This window comes from Lissotriton helveticus, chromosome 10 (genome assembly GCF_964261635.1).
Source record: "Lissotriton helveticus chromosome 10, aLisHel1.1, whole genome shotgun sequence".
Classification (NCBI taxonomy): Eukaryota; Metazoa; Chordata; class Amphibia; order Caudata; family Salamandridae; genus Lissotriton; species Lissotriton helveticus.
Window position 1 is genome coordinate 168,910,814 of NC_136071.1, and position 20,489 is coordinate 168,931,302.

The 20,489-nt window shown below is 41.4% G+C and overlaps 1 protein-coding gene across 1 annotated transcript in view; it reads right to left on the minus strand.

The window, feature by feature from the left end:
* LOC144786063 (cytochrome P450 3A24-like) overlaps window positions 1-20,489 on the minus strand; it is a 246,574-nt gene that overhangs the window by 34,178 nt on the left and 191,907 nt on the right. Inside the window, exons 10-11 of the mRNA XM_078665008.1 lie at window positions 18,852-19,012; window positions 9,547-9,773 (exon numbers count right to left, since the gene is read on the minus strand). Coding sequence (XP_078521134.1) covers window positions 9,547-9,773; window positions 18,852-19,012 — 388 coding nt within the window. The remainder of the gene's footprint in view (window positions 1-9,546; window positions 9,774-18,851; window positions 19,013-20,489) is intronic.

Consider the following 20,489-nt stretch of genomic DNA (forward strand, 5'->3'; position numbering starts at 1 on the left):
TGGTACACCTGAGCACAATTATTGTGGGGATTTTCTGGTGTTTGCCGCATGTCGTCATGTCACATGGTCTGCCACTGAAGAGGGCGTTGACCCAAAACCTGTCTGGCAGGAAAACCGAAAAGGACTTTGTTCACGGCTCGTACCCTTGCTTTGGCATCATTTCCTACCTGTAAGTGCATCCCACCTAGGGGCTATTCTTTCTTCTTTTTATATATATATTTTTTTTCTTCCAACGTTACTGCGTTCAGCCGCAGCTGCCACACTATATTTTCTCCCAACCTCCCGTTCACATCCGTGTTCGGTTTCACAGGAAAAAGACGGCACACCAGGTAGGTCCGGCACAAATAACTTTATTGTGCACTCAAGTGGCCACCATTTTCACATACTGTGTTTTTAAGTCCATCCTTAGTTGCATGAACATAGAAAAAATACGATCGTTTTTTCATGTTATGACAAAATAAATACATTTACAATTCATATCACTGCAGAGTATCTTTGTCAATTAATTTATAAGGAATTTCACATCACACAGTATCTTTCTCGTACCAATTCGTAGGTGCGCGCTAGAAACCACCATATCCCAATTACGTATCTGTGACAGATAGGACTTATGGGTGATGTAGTTTTAGATATGTTAGCAGGTTCGAACCAAGATACAATGGTCAATTTATACCAATCTCGCAGAATTCCGCTATTTAATTATCCTGCTATTGTATTTACATCATTACAGGGAGCTCCCATTCCAGCCTAAACGGGGATATGTGTCCGAGCTCTATATTGGGGCACATTTGTTTTCGATTGCGTGTATAATCAGGTGTGTGAGTGGGTGAAGGGAATAAGGTGAATAAAGTGCCTTTTAATAAACTCAAAATGTGTCAAAATTAAATAGCGTGTCCCCGCCGGGGATAATCTGGGGTTCAAACAAAGTTATGATCCGGGATATGGCAACGGTGCAAGCCTGCTCCTTGATAACTCCACAATTGTGGTTATGAGTCATCGCCATATTTGGGTTATGTATCCTCCTTGATCAATAAACGGTGAAGTATTTAATTAAAAACATCAGTGATTAAAATCTCATTGTAACATGGCATACCACATCATCCTAATTACAGGCAGTCGTGTTATATTGTCTCTCATTCAGGTCCCAATATGGGTGGATAGTTCTTCCCCACAGTTCAAACCCCTCGGGATTTTGCTGTCCAAATCTATAATGTATTTGGACTCGAGAACCCTAAGCCGTGTTTCCCGGTCACCCCCGTATATGTTTGGGGATCCTATCTATACCACAGATTTTCAGACTTGAGTTGTTGCTATTATGTCTCTCTGCATAGTGCCGGGCCATTGGGTAATTGTGATCCCTGTTGGTTATAGCGCGAAGATGTTGCAGAATTCTCACCTTTAGTTGGTTTTTGGTGCTGCCTACGTATTAGAGTCCACAAGGGCACTCCAATACGTAGATTGTAAACTCACTATTGCAGTTGATCAATTGCTTAATGGGGTTTCTCTGTCCAGTCCCTACTATGTAGTCCTTGCAGTTTTTACCGTTGCGGTCAGCTTTACAGCTTCCACAGGTTGTAAAACCATTCGGTTTACTAAACCAATTTCTTTTTGCAGTTTCTAGAGGGTAGCTGTGTTCTAATTTGTCTCTCAATGACCTGGCTCTGCGATATGTAATTTGTGGCCTAGTTCCAACTTGTGTCCCTATGATAGGGTCCGCCACTAGTAAATTCCAGTGTGTTTTCATTATTGTGTTGAGTGTCTGTGCTCCTGTACTGAAGTTGGTAATCATACGTGGGGGATACGACCTATTGCTAGTGGACAGTTGCTCCTTTTTAGTAGCATTGGATGAGACTTTGAAAAGGGCCTCCTCATGAGTGATTGTTTCAACCTTTTACTGAGCTTTTGTGAGTGTATTAGCAGAGTACCCTCGTTGTGTGAAACGTGCAATCATGGTTTTCCTCTTGTTTTCATAGTCAGTGTCAGTACTGCAATTGCGGCGAGCTCTCAAGAGCTCGCCATAGGGAATGCTATTCTTCAGCGGTAAGGGATGTTGACTTGCTGAGTGCAGTACTGCATTCCCTGCCGTGGACTTGCGAAAAAAGCGTGTTGTGATGACGCTCTCTTTGATTTCGACAGCTATGTCAAGGAACTCGCAGTAAGATTCACTCATGGTGTAAGTGAATTGTAAATTTAAATCATTGGTACCTAAGTGTTTGATGTAATCTCTCGCTAGTGTTTTGGGGCCATTCCAAATTATAAATAAATCGTCAATGTACCTGACCCACATTATATTGTGGTCAGTGTACATTTCGGATTCATGGGACCAGACTTGTTGTTCCTCCCACCAGCCTAGGAACAAGTTCGCTAGGCTGGGGGCAAAACAAGTTCCTATCGCGGTCCCTGACCGCTGACGGTACACAGATTTCTCATATAGAATTCTGCGAGATTGGTATAAATTGACCATTGTATCTTGGTTCGAACCTGCTTACATATCTAAAACTACATCACCCATAAGTCCTATCTGTCACAGATAGGTAATTGGGATATGGTGGTTTCTAGCGCGCACCTACGAATTGGTAAGAGAAAGATACTGTGTGATGTGAAATTCCTTATAAATGAATTGACAAAGATACTCTGCAGTGATATGAATTGTAAATGTATTTATTTTGTCATAACATGAAAAAGCGATCGTATTTTTTCTATGTTCATGCAACTAAGGAAGGACTTATAAAACAGTATGTGAAAATGGTGGCCACTTGATAAAGGCTTCACGCCGAAATGCGTCGTCTTTGTTTACTGAGTGCACAATAAAGTTATTTGTGCCGGACCTACCTGGTGTGCCATCCTTTTCCTGTGAAACCGAACACGGATGTGAACGGGAAGTTGGGAGAATATATATATATATATATATATATATATATATATATATATATATATATATATTATTTTTTTTATTTTTGAAATCGAACTTATCGAGATCATGGAAGCACAGTGCTCGAAATGCTAATGAAACTTGCATCTATGCCCCGACACCTACTCAAGGTTAATACAAAGCTTAAAAATTGAAATGCACATTGAACTTGATTTTGCTCGCATTCGGGAACTCAATGTCCCATCATGCATTACTACAAAAGACTTGACAGCACACGCCCATTGTGGCTAAGCATGAATAAATTGAAAAATGAAGTTAATGCGTGCCTGTTTGTGTGATTTCAGCAGCCCAGGAAGAAGCGGCGCAAGACCGCGAAACGCGTTGGCATATGTTAAAGAGTTGGAGCAGGAAGCAAGCTGCATCTAATTGCCGGATGGTGGAGCACTGTAGTGTTCTCTCTCAATGCTTTGGGAACTTTGTGGAAAACTTAATTACACGGCATCCCTGCCGTGGAGAGAGGAACCATCGTCAGTTGGAGATACACCTCAGCCAGCTGACTGAGGCTTTGAAATCGAACTTATCGAGATCATGGAAGCACAGTGCTCGAAATGCTAATGAAACTTGCATCTATGCCCCGACACCTACTCAAGGTTAATACAAAGCTTAAAAATTGAAATGCACATTGAACTTGATTTTGCTCGCATTCGGGAACTCAATGTCCCATCATGCATTACTACAAAAGACTTGACAGCACACGCCCATTGTGGCTAAGCATGAATAAATTGAAAAATAAAGTTAATGCGTGCCTGTTTGTGTGATTTCAGCAGCCCAGGAAGAAGCGGCGCAAGACCGCGAAACGCGTTGGCATATGTTAAAGAGTTGGAGCAGGAAGCAAGCTGCATCTAATTGCCGGATGGTGGAGCACTGTAGTGTTCTCTCTCAATGCTTTGGGAACTTTGTGGAAAACTTAATTACACGGCATCCCTGCCGTGGAGAGAGGAACCATCGTCAGTTGGAGATACACCTCAGCCAGCTGACTGAGGCTTTGAAATCGAACTTATCGAGATCATGGAAGCACAGTGCTCGAAATGCTAATGAAACGTGCATCTATGCCCCAACACCTACTCAAGGTTAATACAAAGCTTAAAAATTGAAATGCACATTGAACTTGATTTTGCTCGCATTCGGGAACTCAATGTCCCATCATGCATTACTACAAAAGACTTGACAGCACACGCCCATTGTGGCTAAGCATGAATAAATTGAAAAATGAAGTTAATGCGTGCCTGTTTGTGTGATTTCAGCAGCCCAGGAAGAAGCGGCGCAAGACCGCGAAACGCGTTGGCATATGTTAAAGAGTTGGAGCAGGAAGCAAGCTGCATCTAATTGCCGGATGGTGGAGCACTGTAGTGTTCTCTCTCAATGCTTTGGGAACTTTGTGGAAAAAAAATATATATACATATATATATATATATATATATATATATATATATATATATATATATGAAGTTCCACAAAGTGCCCAAAAAGCAGAGTGCACTCCCTGCTTGCCTTCTCCAGTAAGGGGGGGTTTACAGATGCAATCAGCGCCAGCAGAGCCTGACGCGTTTCGAGTTATCCACTCTTCCTCATAGGCTGTCTGCAAATTGAGTAACTGCAAGCAAAAAACAAACCAGTATCTTAGTCCCTTATTTATTTCCATTATGCACCATAGAAATCACCTGATTCTTTTCATCACAAGTGAACAGTATCAACATAGTGTGTCTGGGACTGGTAGTCTTTCAATAATACCCCAGTGGGCTGCCTGCAGTTGTCTCAATCAAATAGTTCATAGTCACGAAAGCACTTGCATGATAACCTCCCCGTTCAAATTATCGGCAAACCAGATCCGCCCTGCCGATAGTTGTACCAGCAGGCGCTGATTGCATCTGTAAACCCCCCCTTACTGGAGAAGGCAAGCAGGGAGTGCACTCTGCTTTTTGGGCACTTTGTGGAACTTCATATTTACGGCCGACCCGGCCGGAGAGAGCACCGCCGTACATTGGAATGGTTCCGCTGCTGGTACAACTATCGGCAGGGCGGATCTGGTTTGCCGATAATTTGAACGGGGAGGTTATCATGCAAGTGCTTTCGTGACTATGAACTATTTGATTGAGACAACTGCAGGCAGCCCACTGGGGTATTATTGAAAGACTACCAGTCCCAGCACACACTATGTTGATACTGTTCACTTGTGATGAAAAGAATCAGGTGATTTCTATGGTGCATAATGGAAATAAATAAGGGACTAAGATACTGGTTTGTTTTTTGCTTGCAGTTACTCAATTTGCAGACAGCCTATGAGGAAGAGTGGATAACTCGAAACGCGTCAGGCTCTGCTGGCGCTGATTGCATCTGTAAACACCCCCTTACTGGAGAAGGCAAGCAGGGAGTGCACTCTGCTTTTTGGGCACTTTGTGGAACTTCATATTTACGGCCGATCCGGCCGGAGAGAGCACCGCCGTACATTGGAATGGTTCCGCTGCTGGTACAACTATCGGCAGGGCGGATCTGGTTTGCCGATAATTTGAATGGGGAGGTTATCATGCAAGTGCTTTCGTGACTATGAACTATTTGATTGAGACAACTGCAGGCAGCCCACTGGGGTATTATTGAAAGACTACCAGTCCCAGCACACACTATGTTGATACTGTTCACTTGTGATGAAAAGAATCAGGTGATTTCTATGGTGCATAATGGAAATAAATAAGGGACTAAGATACTGGTTTGTTTTTTGCTTGCAGTTACTCAATTTGCAGACAGCCTATGAGGAAGAGTGGATAACTCGAAACGCGTCAGGCTCTGCTGGCGCTGATTGCATCTGTAAACCCCCCCTTACTGGAGAAGGCAAGCAGGGAGTGCACTCTGCTTTTTGGGCACTTTGTGGAACTTCATATTTACGGCCGACCCGGCCGGAGAGAGCACCGCCGTACATTGGAATGGTTCCGCTGCTAGTACAACTATCGGCAGGGCGGATCTGGTTTGCCGATAATTTGAACGGGGAGGTTATCATGCAAGTGCTTTCGTGACTATGAACTATTTGATTGAGACAACTGCAGGCAGCCCACTGGGGTATTATTGAAAGACTACCAGTCCCAGCACACACTATGTTGATACTGTTCACTTGTGATGAAAAGAATCAGGTGATTTCTATGGTGCATAATGGAAATAAATAAGGGACTAAGATACTGGTTTGTTTTTTGCTTGCAGTTACTCAATTTGCAGACAGCCTATGAGGAAGAGTGGATAACTCGAAACGCGTCAGGCTCTGCTGGCGCTGATTGCATCTGTAAACCCCCCCTTACTGGAGAAGGCAAGCAGGGAGTGCACTCTGCTTTTTGGGCACTTTGTGGAACTTCATATATATATATATATATATATATATATATATATATATAGCTCCGTTCCACCCAAATGTCGCAATGAGCACTCAGGAGTGGGTGGCGCTCAACGATCTGTGGCGGTGGTACCACATCAATATTCAAGCTCCACACCTCACAAAAAGTGAAGAGACTGCACTCTGTTAGGGGTGAAACTCAGCACTTTATTTACTGAAACTAACTGGACGCATTTCGGCTCGCGCCTTTTTCCAACTGTTTACACAAACGGATGCTCTGCCATATTATATATTTACATCAGCTATGCATTTCCGATTCAACATCTACATGAAAATCATTCACGGACTGTTACTTCACAGTTCATGGGCACCATCTTCGAGTGATTAAGGGTCCCATATTGACAGAATTCATTAATATGAATCGTATTAGGCTATCATGTATCCGTAATATAGATCATCAGCAATTCAGAGGGTGAGAGAATCTCTGACTGAGTCTGTGAGTTGGCAAATTATTGTCTAGGTGCATCTGTGAGTGGGAGGAGGAGTGTCTGTGTAGGTCTGTGAGTCAGTGTGTTAGTGTCAGAGTGTATCTGTGAGTGCATGTGTAAGTGTATGAGTGGGTGTGTGAGTCTCTGAGTAGGTCTCCAAGTGGGTGTATGATAGTCTGAATGGGTCTGTGAGTGGGTGTGAGAGTGTCTCAATGAGTCTGTCAGTGGGTGTGAGAATGTGAGTGGTTTTGAGAATAGGTGTATCAGTGTCTGAGTGGAGGTGTGAGTGTGTGTCAGTGTCTGAGGTAGTCTGTGAGTATGTGTGTCAGTGTTTGAGTGGGTGTGTGACTGAGTATGTGAGTGTCTGAGTGGGTCTGTGAGTGCATGTCTGAGTGGGTCTGTGAGTGGGTGTGAGAGTGTCTGTGACTGGGAGTGTTTGTGTGGATCTGTCAGAAGGTGCGCCGAGTGGAAACGCGCAGCCAGATTGAAACCCTAGTGAGACACTCAGACTGCGACAAAGCAGGCAGCACTGACTTTGTTAGGTTTTAAAAAGTATTTCTTTTAAAAATTGTCTCTCGTACTGTATTGAACTGCACTTTAATATTAAAACATTTCCTGCCAAACTGCTCTTATTACTTTGCTTACTTGTTTCCCTGGTGTCCCCTGGTCCGTCGCGGCGTGTGCCGATTGCACGGAGGGGCTATACGGCAAACACACTCACTTCCTGCTGGAACGCAAGGTCAGCGCTCCACACATTGCTGTTGCTGTCCTGCCCACTCCCTGCTCATAAGCCGGCAAGCTCGTCTGCGCCCGTCCGCACCTGACCGTCACCAGAAGCCAGACCCTCTGCCCGTTTCGCCCTGACCTTTCTGACCGCACATGGCCACTCTGAAATATACGAGTCTGGAGCTCCGCTCTTTAAACACAGCCTCCCTCCACTCACAGGGGAACCCCCCGCCCCTACAGACAGATGGCTACAATATCGAGGACTCCTCCCCACCCAGTCGCCAACACACAAAGTCACCCAGAAACGTTAAGTGCATGAATAATGAACACTCCCTACAAACACCCAAACTCCTCAACTGTTTATATTACAATGCTTGATCTCTTCCCAAACACGCACTAGAAATCTGGGCATTGCTAGATTCAAAAAAGCCAGACATATTCTTTGTCACAGAAACCTGGCTCCAAGACTCTTCTATGCCAGACATCGCGTTAGCCATCCCCCCTGATTATAACATGTCCAGACTGGACAGGACTGAAAAAAGAGGTGGGAGTACTGCAATTGTCCATAGGACTAATATCAAGCTACATGTTATCGACACCCATCTAGCTAACTGGGGCGAAATATGCATCTTTACCATAGATATCAAGAAGAAGGAGTGATGGAAAGGCGCCCTCCTCTACTTTATATGAAACTGCCCCCTAAATTTATGACATTATAGATAGTTTGAATGTCTTACACATGGGTCTGCTGAATACTATTTCTAATTACAGCATGGCAATGACTGTTTGTTAGAAATGTTAAAAGCATTAATGGTGGTTTGAGATGCATATAAGGCGAGAGGAGGCCAAAAAGAGGCTAGAATAAGGGACTACATGAGGAACAATGGAAAAGTGGGTCATATGCACAGAAAGGAAACATGGTGGAAAGAAGGATGAATGCATAGCAAGCAGGATAAGGGAGCAGAGATGGAGAGAGAGAGTGAGAGAGAGAGAGAGAGAGAGAGAGAGAGAGAGAGAGAGAGAGAGAGAGAGAGAGAGAGAGAGAGAGAGAGAGAGAGAGAAAGATCAGCGAAGGAAAAAGCCTCCAACCCTTTCTTTAACGCAGTATTTACCTCCTAGCAAGGTTACTGTGTCAATGTGTTTTAAATTACACTGTCACCATTTCTTCAATAAATTCATTTGTCTCCAACATAACTGCTGCAAGACAATTAAATACCTTCCCATGTGTAAAACTATTTGCCATCATTGCAAGCGGCAGGAAAATATTTTTTGCACCTGATAAAATCCAAGTTGGAATTTTATCAGCTGCGGTAAATAGCAGTCAATTACAACTTTCTGGGGAGAAACAGGGCGATTTTGGTACTTGCCAAACCAAAATCTAAATGTTCTGGAAAATTCCGAGTGTTTTTTCCAGGACAAATATCAACAGGTGTGACCTGACAGAAATTACCGCTCATATTGTAATTAGCTGGGAAGCTTGCAATTAGTTCCTTTCTGTTCCTGTTCCAGCCACCCTGCTGTGGAGTCTCCAATTGTAACTTGTTGTCTTAGGAATGCATACATGGGGGGATTCACAAAGAAACGTAATATGTGAGGTAGTCTTCCAGTTGCATTCATTCCTGTATTCTTGCCCTCCTTTAAATTGGTCCCAAAACATCTCAAATGGGATTTAAAGAGGAATATTTATATTCGAGTAAGAAAGGATGGTGTCCTCTTTGTATTTTATTTTTAGACATTTGGGCATTTCAAAGGCGTGTAAGAGTACATAAAAGAGAACTCCTTAACGTAAATACTTTTATGAACTGGTCCCGATATGTTTACACCCATATTTATTGTGCAGATACCAAACTCAATGTAGATCTGTAATGTGTGCTGTAAGAGACTGCTATTTTAGTTTAACCTACCTGTGTCATAAAAGTGACTTGAAACTCCTATCTTAATTTATGCCAGTTTTCTTATCCACTATGTCCTTATTTCTTTAGCATCTTGATATTGACTTGAAATTAGAATTAGCCATAATATTAATGGACTTCATCACTGACACTCTATCTCTTCTTCTTGCACCCTTCATATGGGAATGATACCTGTCTGGATTGAACGTGTCTGGTTCTGGCCAATACTCGGGATCCCGGTGCAGTGTATATAACGGGATCATAACCACCATTCCTTCTGGGATTGTCACTCCATTCAGCTCCACACTCTTCTTACATACTCTGTCAAGTCGTCCTCCAGTAGGGTACATTCTGAGGGTCTCATTAATTGCCATCTCCAAGTACTCCATCTGTAGCAGTGCATCATATGTGGGAGGAGCCTACAGTTAATGGAAAGTACCGTAGATTAAAGATGAAATGCTATACGTGATATACAGTTTTCTTATTTGACACAAATGCATCACCCATGTAGTGCAAGGGATCTTATTACTACGGCATCTTTTAGAAGATGAGTGAGATTGATGAGTGAAATGTATAAAGTGCACAGATGCTCCCCAGAGTGTCCTGATGCAGACATATGTTGGCTTCATAGGCTTAGAATCCTGAAGTGGATGGTTCAAAAATTCAGTGCCTTCGCCCTTCTGGGTCATACATCTTCCCAAAAGAATTTCATGTTAATTATGCCAATTTAACAAGATTTACAAAACCTTGCTCAGACACGTCTCTGCACACTTACTATTTCCTAAGCATGACTTCTAAGTAGGAGCATAAGCCTACTGTTTTCTAAGGAGCTTGGGTGCCACCACAATTGACTATTGTGGTATTGGCTTAAGAAAGAAAAACAAATCATTTATCATGTATATGTTATGTAGACATTGGGCCATTGAGCACACAAGCTACTTCAAAGGCCAAGAGTTCAAATAAGCAAAATCTAGGCCAACCAATAGTTCACCAGTGACACCTCAAGTGTCACTGCAAAACACTAGTACAGAAATAGAAGACAATTAAATTAACCTTGATAGAATGTTATACCATATTCAATACTGCAAGTACAAATAGGTCCTTCTTAGCAGCCTCACTTTCTGTCCCATCTTGCCAAAACTGCAAACTTGTGATCCGGACTCTATAGAATCTTTAAGGACTTGGTGGGATCTCCATACTATTACGCTCTTTGTTCCCTTCACAAAAGATCTTATGTTGAATCGCCTCATTTAAATCCCACAAGTAGTAGGATGTGAAAAAATTCTTGCCTTCTTCAAATAATTGCAGAACCTACCTTCTCAATATGAGTAAACTAACAATTGGCACCCTTCTTCTCCTCATTCATCAATTAAACAGTCTCTTTAGATGATGTCCTCTAATAACTGAGGCACGCCACAGGCTCAGATTATGACAGACTATAGACCTTTCTCAAGCATACGCAGAGCGGAAGAAATGCTTGGACAGGCTCATTTGGCAACTCTCAATAAACATCAATCCAGTGTTTTCATTACAAAGATACACTAGATACCACTAGGGGACTGGTTTGAGGAGAAAATGTTGTGAATTCTGTTTAGGTTCAACAACCATTAAGCAACCAAAAATACTCAACTGCTCACTACAGCAGAACTCGTCACGCCATGGATCCAAGGTGCACATGCTCTTTGATTCTGTTCGACATCTGCGCTGGCTTCAACACCATTAAGCATTTCATATAGCTAAATTGTCTACGATCAGAGTCAAGAATTGGGGAAAGGCATTTAGTTTGTACATCCCCACACAGACATCACCAAAATACCATGAGAAGTACCAAACACCTTAATAACCAATTATGTCACTGTCCACTGCAACCACTTACACAATATTAGTTTCCAGAAACACGGCCAGACAGGTCAATAGGGTAATCTGACAGTGCCTGAAAAGCTGGCCTGACAGGGCATGTGTGGGTTCATTTTTAACTCCCTGGAAATAACACTCTTGGTTGGATACTGTTAGAAATGGGGTCTCTTTGGCAGAGGTATGTAGCCTGTCTAATTAGGGACCACAGTTCTAGTCAGGGTCAGCCAGATATAAAACACAAATTAACCTGTGCTCACCCTCTGGTACCTTGGCACAGAGCAGTCAGGCTTAACTTAAGAGACAATGTGTAAAGTATTTATGCAACACACAAATTACAGTAACACATTGCAAACACGACAAAAGACCCACACTAGTTTAGAAAAATAGACAATATTTATCAGAGTAAAACAAGTTCAAAGCAACAGAAATCCAATAAGTAGCACTCGAGATATGATTTTTTAAAGATTAAATGTGAAAACAGTGCTCAGAAGTCACTAGTGGTCAAAAGTTACTTGAGGTCGCGAGGGACCAGTATAAATCCAAAATTCAGGCCGACCACAATGGAAGGCAGGCTGGCTACAGAACCCACACAGGGCCTGCTGAAAAAGTAACTTGTATGACCGAATCATATCCGGATGTATCCGGATGCATAAAACTCGATCAGTCAGACTCCCTCGCTCTGAGTCGTTCTGAAAGCATTCCGAAACTGATTCGGCTGGAATGGTTTCCTAACCAGATTGTACTTGACCCCTTAGTATTTGAAATCCAACCTCACCATAAGCTGCAATTTTAAATTGTGAGTTCATAGACGACAAATTCTATATTTCTATCTCCTCCCAATTGGAAATTACAATTAGTAGATGTTTTAAGGAAAACTCAATGCTAACCTATGGGAGAGATAGGCCTTTCAGTACTGAAAAAACAAATTTAGCAGTTTTTCACTACAAGGACATGTAAAACACAAAAGTACATGTCCAACATTTTATATACACCCATAGGGCGGACTAGGGCTTACCTTAGGGGTGACTTATATGTAACAAAAGGAAAGGTTAGCCAGGTTGAAATAGCAAATTAAAACTGCACACACAGGCTCTGCAGAGACAGGCTTAAACCATGTTTAAGGGCTACTGACTTGGGTGGCACAATCAGTGCTGCAGGCCCACTAGTAGCATTTAATTTACAGGTCCTGGGCACATATAAGTAACTTTACTAAGGATTTACAAGTAAAGTGTATATGTCAATTGTGTATAAGCCAACATTACCTTGTTTTAGGGATAGAACACAAGCACTTTAGCACTGGTTATTAGTGGTAAAGTGCCCAGAGTCCATAAGTCAATAAAAATTAGGACAGGAAAATAGAGAAGGAAGGCAAAAAGTTTGGGGATGACCTGCAGAAAGAGCCAGGCCCCACAGATACCATCAGCTAGTGCTACAATTCAGCTGGTGGTTAGAGGTGGGGCCCACTGACACTCATTTTTTGGGGGACCAGCACTCATTTTTCCCCAACAGACTTTGATCCGGTGCACAAAAGAGAAAAGCACAAAAGGGTGGAATAAGGAGGAAGAAAAAGTAAACAGTGATAAAGGGAGAAAGCTGGGATTAAATAGACTGAGATAGAAATACCGGGGAAGTCGGTGGTGGATTAAATAAGTATGAAGTGGAATCAAGTCCTCACAGCCTTCACATTCTACATTGGCTCTGGTGCACATCTTTGGGCCCACTAGCACTTATTTTAAAAAGTAAGCACTAGATATCACCATTCATAATGAGGGTATAAGTGTCTTGCAAATGAGACTAACAATTGCCCATGTGTGCTTGGCTGCTGCAGGGCAGAATATACAAAGTTTGAAGCACAAGAGATTTTTTACAATCTGACTAATTGCTGGAACCTTGTTTTATTCATAAAACCATCTGACAGTATTTTATAGCCATGCCCCTTGCCAAATCCAATGACATTGCCTCCTCAAACAATGTGTGGGCTACTTTTCTGTATAAACTATTGTAAGGTGAAAATGTTGGCTTTGCCAGGTCTTGGAAATATTTGGAACCGTAGTTTGTCTCTGTTACATCTTCATGGCATGTTGTAAGCAGAGATGGCTATCACTGAAAGAGTTTTATCAGGACTGGACTTTATCATGCTAGGTATTTCTAGACTTTTAGAACTACTTTGAAATTATTTCACGGCTTATGCTTTTCAATGGGTTACTGTGGCTAAAGGGGACTTTAGTTACTTTCTTATTTTGAGGCAAAATGTGGGTGTTTTTTATGAAAAAAATAAAATGAAACAGTTTCCACAGTAAAAACTGCCTTATGGTGCTGTATAATAAGTCTGCCTATCAAATATATGATAATCCAGGCACACGTATTATTGCAAAACCAAACACTTTTTAGAGGATGAAGTAAAAAACTTTTATTTGAAAAGTGTTAACATTCTTTTACTATTATCTTGAAAGGTTGTCGCTCTCGCTTCTCTACCTTTATGTTTGAATAAAATGTTGTTTAACAACCAAGAGGAGATAACTGGCATCTGGGAACATATATGTTAATTAATCTAATAGGATGGTTAATACAGGATGTTATTTTTATAGATTACATTACCCATTAATATTACAAAGATAATAGCTTTTTCATTAGTACAGTATGTTCACGGTTGTTAAATAATGATTGTGCTAATAGACGTATTTTGACAAACTTTGTATTTAATTAATGCAGAGGTAGAAAATAGTTTTATAGTTTACTTTAAATTGTATTTAAGAAAAGACTAGTTACAGAGTTAGCAACTAATGTTTCAAGTTGTACATGTTTGGGTAATCTGGACCACCGTAGTATGCAGCAATGCAGTCCATCCACAAATAGTTAAAATGCAACTTTCATAGAAGCTGTATCAGAAATATTCAAAAGGGGTATGCAGCAGGAGTTATCCCAAAAACCTTGGCAGACAGGCTCTCACAAGGATATGGTGTTGATATAGGGAATCACTTTTTGAAGCGAAGTCTCAGTCAAATTATGAAAAATGTGTCTACCTTCAAATCAGACTTCAATCAATCAATCAAATTGTCTTTATTCGATCTTCCAAAGATAGATCATAAAATTTGCACAGAATAATACAAAAGGAAATAGCAGCCACATAAATTTAAGATTAAAAACACCACAGGTTAGTTCACGTCGATTATCAAGAGTAAAAACTAACCAAATAGCTAATAAAGTGACAGTACAACATTACTAAATTTGGAAGAAACAGAAAAGATATAGATTAATATCAAATATAGACCTTGAATGCTCTGTAAAAACAATTTTACAAGTTTAAGAACACCAAGGTGCATTCAAAAGTACATTACAAAGACATTTTAAATGGGATAATTTATAAAATTTCATAAGGTGCTTTTTTTCAGAACAACATACTCCGTCTCTTGGAGAGAGAACATTTTAAGAAGCTTACGACTGCAAAACAAACATTACAATCAATAAGTTGCTGAAGAAAATACAAGGCTGCTTTGCACTTAGGGAATTTATGACTCCGCAATAGCGGAAGTAAAAACTTCCTACTATAGGGGAGATGAAATTTACAAACAAAACCAAAGTGCAAAATAGGTTGACTTGATTGTTCATCGCAAGGGCAAATTGCAATTGTTTCTTGGGTGTACTGGCCTAAGGGGAAGCACATCATCCAACGAAACGACCCTAGCCAAACCTCGTCAGCAGGTTTCTTTCATAGACGTTGGTCATGTATAAAAAATACAGAGCAGTCGATGGGGTTGTTTGGATAATACAGTATTCTCTCACTGAGGGTTTGATCACTTCAGAGAGTTCCCTAGACGATTGTCTATGCTTTCAAAAACTGTCCTTGACCAACTTTCTATCTCCTTTTCCTATTAACTCCGGGTGCTCAAACAAGGAAATATAGTCTAATTTCAGAAAGCAAGTTTTAATGTAATGGAGGCTAGGAATGGACAAAGCGTGAGCACAACCTAAAAAGTCCCTAATAACAGCACAATTAAAATCGGCTTCTTTATTAGACCACATTGAACACCTGAGTACCAAAGGGGCAGCATTAATTTTGTCTTGAACATAGTCCAATCCCAGCTCCAAATGGAGAGAAAAATGCAGTGATGAAGGAGGAACCACTAGGACTCGGCGGCAAAATCCTCTAGCTGCAGTGCATAAGCGTCCCTATATCCCCAGATACCCATACCATATGTTAAAACTGGCAGACATTTTCGGTTATACATTTCTAGTATAGGAGCAATGGGATTTTTTCCGATAGACATTGCAAGCGAGAATGTCGTACCAATAGCTTGGGTGTATTGAGTTACTCTATTTTTTACACAGGTAATCCACTGACAGCTTTCATCCAACTCCAAACCTAAGTATGGAAACGTGCTGACCCTTACCAGGGATTTACCCTCAATGTTTAAACTGCGAGTTTTGGTGTGTCTAGGACCATAAATCATTGTAAAACTTTTCTTATAATTTGGCTCCAAAACCAAATCCTTCATAAAGTTGTCATAGCTGAGGATTAGCTTTTTAAGACAGTACACAGTCCTCACCAAAAGGACTGCGTCATCAGCATATATCAAAGCGGGCACCGCCTTATTCTCCACACATGGGACATCAGCCCCAACGGAAACCAGGGTCTTCTCCTTCAATTCAGACTTAAAATCCAATTGATAAATACATTCCGAAGCACCAGCACCTGCTATTTGCAGGTGAACCCAATCTAGCAAGGGGCTACGTTTGCAGTTAAAAAGAATCAGAAGGAATCTACAGATCCATGATCCAGAATGACACACTTATGGCCCAATTGGGCTCTTGGCAGTGACTGGTCCCTACAAAAGTAGCAACTCTGCAGCCTGTTAATTCTCTATGAATACAAAAACATTGACTCATAGGCAACTATCCTTCAAGTAAACTTTCACTGTACTTGCAATTCAAACAATGGATAGCATTTGGCGCCCATATAAATTAATCTATGTAGTCTAACCCCAAAGGGCATGTTTTCAATTTTCACATCAGAAAAGTATTAGCTACAATATTGAAAATTCTCTTTTAGCAGAACATTTTACACAATCCATCTGCAGAGAAAATAAGTTGGCCTTGATAATTACTGATAAGTCAAAAAAGACTAACCATGGGAGGTGGCATTGCTGCAATACTCCACAGAACAGAATGCTGGTGGATTGATACAATTAGCTCTATTACTCATGGGATGAACAACATGTAAGGAACAAATAGTATAAGTCATTTGTAACTGGATATTTCCTCCATTTATGAATTGTTTATTATATCCAGCCCATTACTTTATTGGTGTGGTACCTACATAGATGTAGGCTCCTGTATAACATCTTCTCAATTAGCTTATTATTCAGAGGGAATTTCAGAGGTTATATCCAGCTGATGGATCCTCCTAACTTCACGTGATCTCAAACAGATCCCTAGTTTTTAATTTCTAGCCAACTTTACCGAATCACTGTATTAGATTTTCATTTGCATCCAGTACTGCCTGCTAATATAGGCTCCTCATGGATTTAGCTTTTGTTTTATGAATTAGATTTTTACCATTTTCTTGGTGTAGTTCCTTAACTAGCTCGTCATCATTAAATTAATTATGTGATGCTTGGATTCATGAACCAAAACATCCTTAAGCATTTTATAACTTTGATAAGAGCTATCTTGTACAATTACATGAGCTCTTGTATATTATTATCGATCACGCTCTCTTCTACCAATATCTTGCTCTATCAGAGATTCCATATAATTTAAGGAAAGCATCGACACTATTGTTGAATTTGCACACATTCTTGAACGATTTATCTGTTTCCATGAGAATGCCAATGGTGTTTTCTTAAAGTGTGTCAAATAAATAAGCCACATGGAGTACTGACAAGTACTGTTGAAACACTAAGTTTGTTCGGGCTGCTTTACTTGGATTTACCTGGACTATTGGTGTCCAGTACTGTTTGTGGCCAACAGTTACCAAGGAAAGATTTCTACATTGAAAAGGTTGCTTAACTGAATCACAGTTTCCCTCATTTGTTTTTAAATGTAGGTGCCACTTTGGTAGGGCTGTAATTATTTCATCACCCAGATATTTGGGAGGTTGTGCACTGTTTTGCATATACATGGGCAATCATGCACACATGGCAAAATATACAAAAAAACTCAAAAATCCACATTGAGTAACATTGAGTAACATTTTAGACATTGTTTTTTGCAAAATGAAACTACATTTCCTAAAGTCTACACTCATATCAAATTTCTGTAAGGAGTGATGGAAAAGCGCTAAAATAATCATTTTTTCGTTACTGAGGTTACTGTGATGTCACAAATGTGTACAAGCGCAGAGTTAAGGTGTTGTGGAAACCTTAATTTATACATTTCTAAGTCATTACTTTTTAGGTTTTAACAGTTAAAACATAATGATAATTTACAATGGAATCCATAGGATCTTTTTCGTTTACATCCTTAGTTTTGTTCCATTTGGTTATTCCGAAATAAAGTGCAAAAATTATGCAATTCTCTTAGACGATACTGGAAAATCGATTGATAAAGCAGGAAAAATAAAATACAACGGATGGTCCGCAACACATTAGGTTCCCATTTTAATGCATATATGTACGTTTTAGCAGAGCAGTAGAAAGTTTTGGACAGATCAAAACCAGACTTGACATGAGGACAGAGGCTTCTGCTGTCCGGGTGCTTTTTGATGTTATATAAATTAATACAGAGATTTTGAGACACTGCACAGCTCTCTGGGCAGGAAGGACACATTATCTATGGACTTCAAAATTCTAATTTATATAATACAATCTAGGACCTTGTTTGCATAGGGTTATTTGTCTACTGCATTTATAAACCCAGTGTTCCCCAAGAGCAAGGAAGATAGTTCTTAGCACCACCCCTCCCCGACCTTATCAAAGTGCTAGGAGGATGGTTTCTGCCCCATCGCTCCTTGTGATCCTCCCAAGAGGTGGACATTTTCTGATTTATATTTTAACTCAAGCATAGGTTTGGAAGGATTCTTTTGTACAGTCACCTTGACCAAGGGAAGTCTTCTGCAAAAGTTGGAAGGGTTCGCTTCCCCAAACACCACATCCATCCCACCTTGGAGCTAAGAAGGTTATTTGAGCGACCACCAATGTTTAAAAGAAGGTCGTGCAGAGAAGAATTTCACCATATTTTTATTGGTCCTTGGAAGTTTGACCCCTAGGCTGGGGATGGGCTCATTGTCTTTCCCAAGGGGAAAATTGTATTTTGCAACGTTTTTAAACCTGTTAGGACAGCTAGCTATTGCCCTGAGTATGTACCCAACTGTGAACAGGGCACCAGGGTGACAATTAGCTGTCATGGTCCTTCTTCAATATTCAATATTTCAAGATACTAAAAGAGGGCCAGGCAAGTGACACCTACTATATTTCCACAAAAGTTATCAATGGCACCAAAACACTGCATCACAAATGTGTTTGGATTCTGGTGGCTAAAGTTGCCTATGTGATTTAAAAAAAAAAACTACTTAGACCACCAATTAGAGGAGGAAGGGAATGGAATATCCTCAAACATTAGCAGATATCCTGTCCGCCCTTCTCTCATGTCCCACAAGTACTCCCTTTAGCACCTTCCTTTGGCAGGTAACGTTGGCTCACCTTGTTTGGTAGGAGAGTATCTATCTCCTGTTGCAATTTCCGCTGAATGTCAGGATGGGTCGCCAGGCTGTAGGCCAGGAAAGAAAGGATAGTGCTGGTGGACTCGTAACCAGCCAATATGAAGATCACAGCTTGGGCCATAATTTCACTATCAGTTAGTGCTGTGGAAAGAGGATCAACAGGAAAGTGAGACACGAAGAGTGAGATAGCATATATGCTATGCTTTGTAATGTTAGGATGTGTTATGTTATATTGTTCTGAGCTGCGCTGTGTTATGTTATGATATGCTTTATTCCGTTATGCTATGCTAGGCTATGTTATGCTAAGGTGCTCTGTTGTCAAAAAGGAGCACAAAGTGGTTGGGAGGGATTAATACAAACGATCAATACCAGTCGGGGTTGATTAATTCCCTAACTAACAGAAGGCAATTCTACAATTTATTTAGCACATTACTGTACAATGATCACAAAACTGGTCAACATCATGATTACTAATTTTATTTATAGTAATCTTTACTTCAAAACTGATAGTACTATTTTAACAAATTACATTCTATGTTATATCAAATGTACATATATACAATTATCTGTAATCATCTAGAAAAACCTATATCTACCAAACAATTATGGGATCACAAACAGCATAAATATGTCACGTAAATCAGGAAATAAGTGCATAAAACAATTCCATTTTCACCCCACAAAAATACAAATCATAGGCAGTGCCCCCTATTCAATCAGGAGGTCCACTAAGAGGAAGTCGTGTACAAACACAATTGGTTCAAGAAAAATGTATATGAACCTGACTTCAAACTTGTGTTTAACCAAACTAATACTCAGGTACACAGTATCCACAAACTCCTCTTGTCGAGAATCAACTGTCTGAGGTGCTCTGTTGTATCAAGCTGTGCTTTGTTGTGTTATTTTATTGTGTGTTGTGATGTGTTGTGCACACCTTTAATTTGTTATGTTATAATATGTTTTAATGGGGGGCGTGGCCGAGCCAGCCAAGATGGCGGACCCTTCTTCCTAAGGCTCAGGCTGGCTGCCCGTAATAGCGACATTATCCTTAGCCCCTTGCACAAAAAAGCCAACTAATGGGCAGCATCAGGGTCCGGACGGTGTGGGGACGCCTTAAGTGCCACTGAATACTCGGCACGGGCAATAGAAGCGCACCTAGAGCACCGCCGAGGGATCCTCGTGACTATCAACAAAATGGCTGGCTCGCTACACATCGGCGCGACTCACCAGGGACCGGAGCGGGAAACAGGATCTCAAGGCTGAGCCGTCCCAGACGGAAGGTGGTGGGGGCAGCGCGGTGGCCAGAGACACCAGGCACGGGGGCAGTGACCCCTCGTCTGACGGCCAAGGAGCGAATGCCACGGTGAGCCGCGACACAGGGGAGCCGCCACTGCGAACAGCGGACTGAGGGGCGTGGGCCCCACGACGCTGTGACATCGGGACGCCGCGGCGGGAGGCCCCCCTCCCTTCTATCAAAAAGTGCACCCGAGCCTGCGGTGGGAGAGGTGAGGCAGACACCCCAGTGACCTCCGCGCTGGGGCTGCCACTGTGTCAACCCCGGAATGAGCTGCTCCGGGCACACAACAGAAGCCCTTGAGCCCCGCCTGCAGCGCTCGTG